This window comes from Cajanus cajan, chromosome 1 (assembly GCF_000230855.2).
Source record: "Cajanus cajan strain Asha chromosome 1, NIPB_CcT2T_4, whole genome shotgun sequence".
Classification (NCBI taxonomy): domain Eukaryota; kingdom Viridiplantae; phylum Streptophyta; class Magnoliopsida; order Fabales; family Fabaceae; genus Cajanus; species Cajanus cajan.
This window is the reverse complement of record NC_138517.1, coordinates 78,287,516-78,294,692: the sequence shown is the minus strand read 5'-3', so window position 1 is coordinate 78,294,692 and position 7,177 is coordinate 78,287,516. Positions and strand designations below refer to the sequence as shown.

General features: G+C 32.5%; 1 protein-coding gene across 1 annotated transcript; it reads right to left on the bottom strand.

The window, feature by feature from the left end:
• Positions 1–3,248: 3,248 nt before the first annotated feature.
• Positions 3,249–5,428, bottom strand: LOC109804035 (uncharacterized). The gene is made up of 3 exons (XM_020365778.3): positions 4,721–5,428; positions 4,152–4,295; positions 3,249–4,005 (listed from the first exon to the last, which is right to left on the bottom strand). The coding sequence occupies exons 1-3, from the start codon at positions 5,200–5,202 to the stop codon at positions 3,645–3,647; spliced, it is 987 nt and encodes a 328-aa protein (XP_020221367.1). The 5' UTR covers positions 5,203–5,428; the 3' UTR covers positions 3,249–3,644.
• Positions 5,429–7,177: the final 1,749 nt, after the last annotated feature.

The window sequence follows — 7,177 nt, the reverse complement described above, 5'->3', positions numbered from 1 at the left end:
ATCAAATATTGGTTAAGTTAGGATAAAATTTGTTATTCAGAATCAGAATTGATAAGTTATATGGAAGATTTTTGTTAAATTGTTCAAAAATTAAAATTTATATATATATTTTTCTTCCACATGAAAAGTAAAGAAAGAAAAAAAACTACAATTTACAACATTGATTATCTGCCCGTGTTCATAGCAGCAGCAGCACTTGAACTTGCATGGCGATTCGGAAGCAATGATAGAACATAGAAGTGATAATTCAGATCTTTGCATTCTACCAAACTTCAATTCCCTCCTTTGTAGCGGTACTGTACGTGTAATGCTTTTAAGTTATTGCTATTTATCAACTGTCTTGTCAATCTACCTTTCTAACAACAATGGGCCATAAGTAGAAAGAGATACAGAGAAATTTTTATAACTTTCCACAAAACCTTATCTTTTACTCGCAAATTTTTCAAACCCATATCTTCGTCCTTCTACGTTCCAGCTTGTCTCCAGAATGTAACTTTTTGCCAAACCTTTTTCTCCATACTCCTAAGTCCTAACAAGTTTACACCTTTCTTGTATAACCTAAGTTCAAATAATAACTCTCTCTCTCTCTATACATTTTGATGTGCATACATTTCTTGAATTATTGATTCCCTATGTACGTGCCTGGATATGGTGCAGTACTGCGGCTAAATTATTATCCACTCATTCATCGTAGTCATTTTCTTATTTTGTTTCCTTTATAAAATTTCTTGAAAATAGCTCCACCTCAATTAATGTTTCAACACTTTCTTATTTTGAATTTTGAAAAATTATAAAACTTCAACTTCCAATTTTCAAAAAAAAGAAACTCAAAATAATGAAGAAAGAAAAACCTGTTACTACTATCATGTTTAGTGTTTTAAAATGTGAACCGCATGTGATGTAGCCGCGACATCTTGGTTGCGGCGGCACGTTAGGTCATGATTGTGCACATCAAATTAATGGCAGTGTACCACAACAACAATTGAAAATCTTGGTCATGTTAATTTAACATTAGTGAATATATTTTGCTAATAACTCAACCACAATAGTGGGTTTTCAACCAAAGACAACATTTCGGGCCAACTGATGCTGCAACAGAATCTCTCTGACAGAAAATTGAATGTATTTTTTTTAAGCAAAAATTGAATGTATTTGAATACTAAGTTTAATAACATTTAATAAAACCCTTCAAAAAAACAACATTTAATAAAAAAAAATAAATGTTTCAATATAGGAAAAGAAGTACAAATTTGTGAATATATTTTTTTTCAACTTTAATTGAGTTCAATTGGTTCTCCAACACACTTGTATTCATTCTCATTTTATTCAATAAAATATATAATTCCAAATTTAATGACAGCCATAACTATTACTCTTACAACAATGTACTGAATTTTTAATAAAAAAAATTATTATTTTTGTTAAACCTATCATTTTTCATGGAAATTAAGTTGATTTTTTTTAACAAGGAGGGGTGGAACATCAACTAGCTAACTATTCTAAACTAGGGGAATGAATAATTTTATTGTAACCAAAGAATCTAGGGGAATCAATTAGGTTGGTCCGACACATTTAGGTGAATAGACTATAGGATGAGTAAAATGGCAGTCAACCCAAATCAGGCTAGTTAAGTAGCCTTTTTAAAAAGAAAATCAGGCTAAGCTATGTAATCGATTTATTAACGAAAAAAGTCGAATTAACGATAATTAATTATTGATTTAGTTTGGTTCATTCAAATTAAATTGTTGTTGAATTGACTCGTTAATATTTATTATTTTTAAATAATTAGTTTAAAAGTTATTCAAGTAATTTGTACTAAAACTTAATAAATTTATATTTAACGGTGTGTTTAGTGGAAGAGAAGACAAAAATAAAGAAGTTATTGTTCAAGGTTGTTTGAGATAATTAGATGAAGTAGAGTGGAATAGAAGGGAAAAGAGAGGAGTCCTTATGAAAAAAAAGAAAAAAAAAAAACTTTTTGCATCTTTGCAATTAAGTGTAAGGTCATAACATACATAGTTAATTAAGATGAGTAACATAATCAATCATGTATGCATATAATTCGATAATTTTAACAGATTATGTATATATAAATAACTTTTATTTTAATAATAATAATATTTTTATTTATTGGTTTTTAAACTAAATAATATAAAAAAAATAACTTTTATTCTTTTATATCTGTCTCCTATTATACAACCTTATTTTTATTTTATTTCTTTCCTATTTTTCTTTTCTTATCTTTTTTATTTTTATTTTTTTACTTGAAATAAATAAATACTTATAAAAATTATAAATTATAATAATTATACACACACATATATATATATATATATATATATATATATATATATATATATATATATATATAATGAAGAAAAAACCTAACCCCAAAACTATTTCTTGATCTTAAATTAAGTTTCGTCAGTTACATAACCAAATTCTATAGTGGTCTATCTATTTGTGTCATGGGAAGTAAGAGATTGAGTAAGAAAACTAGCTTGTCCATGCCTAGGCTCTTTCCCTTGGCTGTATATAAATCCAATGTTTCTGTGACAAGCGTGAGCATTAAAGTGCACAAGAAAGTTATTGAAAGCTGGGGAAAGGAAAGGTGACTAGGAGAATGGCTTCGGCTACAATTATAATTTCACTGGTAGAGCATCATAACATGTGTATCTTTGGCACTGACACCAGCATCTTGCACTATGCATCTTTAGCTACCAATAAGAAAATGATTTATGCTCTAGCTACTTTCGTCCCAGGAAACACACATCATCGTTGAATGGCTCCATCTTTTAATCAATGCAAGTATGTAGGGAGAAGAATGAAGATATAGTAAAAGCCATCGTACAAAAAGCTAAATGGTACTGCTCAAAAAATAATATTGCAACTTTTTCCCCTACTCATGCATTGATTGTCTTAAGTTATGGGCCAATTATAAAACTCTTTGATGGTATATACATGGTTTTGATAAACTTTCTTTCTTAACCTTATCACATCTTTAGTCAGTCCCCACCATCCCTAATCAATAACTGAAGGATCAAATTCCAAGCATACATCGAACCTTCACATCCCTAGCTAATAATCTCTGCCTTACGTGTCAGGGAAGATTCAGCTGGCTCTACAATGTGCCATGCACCAAGCATATAGATTCTCAAATTAAGAGAAAACCCTAACGGTATAAGTGCACAACCCTAAAAGTATTCATTTTTTTCTATGCGAAGAATTAATCCTGTCAAACCAACAGAGACAAGAAAAAAAAATGTCTGATCATAGAACAAATTAATCTCTAGTTACAAAGCATAGTCCATACAAATATAAGAATTGCAAATAATAATTAAATTAACAAAATCAGAAGAGCTCGGGCCTCGGGCCCTCCATAAGCTACAAGGGCAATACTGAATAGTCATTTCAAAAGTTTCTTATATAGGATGAACTCAAATGTAGGTGAGGAAGTTTTGTCCCACAGTAACCTCTGAAACGAGTTAGAGCATTACAAAGTACAAACCATAGGAAGCTGAAGTAGTCAATACAGACCATATAATATAATGAAATCAATTAATAGTAATTAGTATATGATGATGAATATATATTTTCCCCCAATTAAGCGAATAAATATAAAAAAAAGCAGCAAAAATGTTCACCTACATTGAATCCTTTTCCTCCTTCCTGAGATTTGTTGGGACAATAATGTCCTGAAGCAAGCCATGGTCTCTGGACAAAGGGTCGTGTCCAAGGTGAGCGAAGGAGGTGGTGTTGATGTAGTTAGTGGTGGAGCTAAAAGGCGAGGGTTGGTGGTGAGGTGGGAGGAGAAAGTGAGGGGAAGCGAAAGAAGCGGCGGTGGGAGGAGGGTGGGGAAGGAAGGCGAAGGTGGCCCGTGAGGAAGCAGGGCAAGGGTGGGTGTGCGTGCCCTCGTAGGTGGTAACCACGATGGAAGGGTCTTCGGAGGAACGCTCCACGCGCTTCTTCACGCCGCAAGCCGCGCTGGTGCAACGGTAGTAGCTCCTAAAGGGTGACGTGGCACAAGGGTTAGCGTGTCCCGCAAGAAATTAATTTAATTTAGCACCGCGTAACTCTGCTCTTTTTGTCAACTAGACCGTTCGCTAGAGACAAGCCAAGAGATGAAATATGAAATGACACTAATATACTACCTGGGATAAGGGCTGTTTTTCACAGCTTTTTGCCCGTACTTGCGCCACTTATACCCATCGTCTAAGTGATCAATCTCGCTCTTCGTCATGAACGCAAATCTCGCTTCTCTTTGCTTCTTTTGCTTCTTCTTCTTCGGTTTCACCCTGTTACATTTTTTATTTTACATTTTGTGCATAATTACCAATACTCAGTTAAATCCTTATGAAGAAAAAAAAAAAAAAAACAGAGTCAAATAATGTACAAGGCCATTTTAAGTTCACCAATAAGAAACACAAACTCCCTCTTTGTCTCTATCCTCTATCTATCCCTTTCCTTTTTTCTTTGTCATTAAGGCAATAAATATTACCATAGAGAAAAAAAAGTACATAATTCAAGTATTTTTCACCTTGTTTTATATCACATATATTTCTTCTTTTTTCATTATGTAAGGTTATTTGAATGACATAAAAGTTTAATTATAATTAAAGAAAGAGTTTAAGAAAAAGACATAAAAAAACTGAATCGAAACATAGTCTAAAAAAAGAATTAAACTACTATACAGATGTCGTTTTCCTTACTTAATACTTACTGTTTATCAGTCTTGTCTTGATCTTGCTCATCTCTGACTCCATTACCACCCTCTTCCTCTGCCTGTTCAATATTCGGAGGTTTACCACTGTGTTGTTCCACGTTGTTGCTGACTGTGGCGGTGGCCTCATTGGAAGAGGAGGAAATCGAAGACAAATTGGGCGAGGGCGGCGTGTTCAGCACCTCGGAGGAGTCCGGGACGTCCGGCGACGGAGCATGGTGGTGGAAGACGTGGTCGTGGTCGGCGGCGCAGGGGAGCCAGTCGAATAGCGGGGCGTTGTAGTCGTGGACGGCGAGCAAGTCCATGAAGCCATAGGAGGGCTTGTAGTGGGAGGAGGAGGAAGAGGGTGGCATGGCGTCGAAGACGGTGGGTGGTTGGAAAGGGAAAGTGAAGTTATTGTTGGGAATCTCGTCGGAGAATGGCATGGTGGTGGAGGATGCGTTGTTGGGGTGCGCTTGCTCTTCTCTTTTCTCCTCCGCCATTGATTTTCATGCACTGTTTGTTGCTTCTTCTTGTTGGGGCTATATATCAACAACGCAAAGCGTCGCACATATTCTTCTTCGTTTTTTTCCCTTTTATTTTTTCGAGATCTTGCTTTTGTGTTTGTGTTTGTCTTTGTGGAAGCGTGTGTGCTCCCAACTCAAAACTCAAAAGGATGCAACTCTGCCCCTTAATTCTACCACTTGTTATTATTACAAAAGATATAAAAAGGGACAAAAAGGAAGAGAGAGAGAGAGAGAGAAAGGGATAGTTTGGGGATTAGGGGTGTACTATTACTATTACTCCATTCATTCAATTTTTCAGATTTCTTAACCAGTGTGTTATCATAACTACTACTATTCATTTTTTATTGGAAATTTCAATTTTTTAATAATTAAGGATATTAATTCAACACATTAAATGTTTCTTTAAATGGTATTTAGAAAAACGTTAAATTATGTTATTTTTAAATCTTTTCATTATAGGTAGCAATTCTTTTTTATTAGAGGCTTCTAGCTTTTAATAATAATATTTACCATTAAAAAAATATCAATTTTTTTATTACATGAACATGGATATATAATATTTACAAGGTTGAATATAGTGAAAGGGCTATTTCTTCATAAGAGGTTCAAATCTATGCTGAGAACGTAAATTATTAGATGCTTTTCGACCAATATACTTTTATTGATTTTTATATAGTATATCAAGTGTTATTAATTAGATATTTTTAGTAAATATAAGGATTTGTGATTAGATGCATCATTTTTATCGATGTAGGAGTCAATTTGGTGAGAAGAGTTGCAGCTGTGGGTATCAAAATATTGAATGTGTTATATAAATATTGATTGGGACCATGGATTATTATTTCATTCATCCTATAATAGGTGTTTTTTTTAAGTTTTTTTTATATACATAGATTAATAAAAATTAATAATAAATAAATGAAACAGAATAATAATTTTATAAAATTAATCTTCTTTGTTTAAAATAATGTAACACAATAATTATTTTTTAAAAAACATATAATAAAAAATTGAAAGATATAAATGGAAAACATATAATTAATATTATGAAAAATTAACATAACATTTATTTTAAATTTTATTTTTTCTTCAAATATTATAAAGGAATAATTTCTTTTGTTGAGAGACGTGCCTATATTTAATACATTATCAAACCTCAAACAAAATCATCTCTAAAAGATAATTAAAAATAAAAATATATATCAAATATAATTTATTAAACATCTAAAAATTATTTTAAAAAGGAATATTATTTTTTATCGTGTATTAATAATGTAGTTAGCAAAGAAAAAGAATAGCACACAATAAGTAATCTCTCATAAATATTAGTACTATTAAAGTTACCTTTCTTCCAATGAATATTAATATTTGCTCTAGTAATTACTGTCTATTTTAGTCAGAGATAAAAACATTAATTACAAAAAGAATACTAATTTTGATAGTAATATTAGTAATTTTAATGAGCAATACTAGTTACGATGATACTGAGTTTTATCCAAATTTAAACAAAAATAATTATTTGATGGAAAGTTTTACTAGACTGAAAATTGTTCCTTTCAATAGAAATAGAAGGCTTAGAAATAAAAAAGTGAGTTAATAAAATAAAATATGGTCGTTGTTGTGTGAAAAGAAAGAAGGTTTGATTGGGTTGGGAATTTGGACAAGTGGTATGGACTATGGACTATGGAGGTGTGGGGGGTTCCCAATTTCCGCCTTGGGATGACGGGCACCTGTCAGTTACGAAGCGTACGAAGAATGGCAGCATGATGCTGATGGCATTTACCACACGGGAGGACCGCTATAGGGCCCACTGCTGCTTGACGCGGATATTTGACTGGCAACCGGCTTAGCGTCTCAAGGAAGCATTCTTTTCTTCCCAGTATACTAGTTACATACTTTTAGTTTTACGTGTGTTTCACATTGCATTAATTCGTTAGCAAACAATATATTT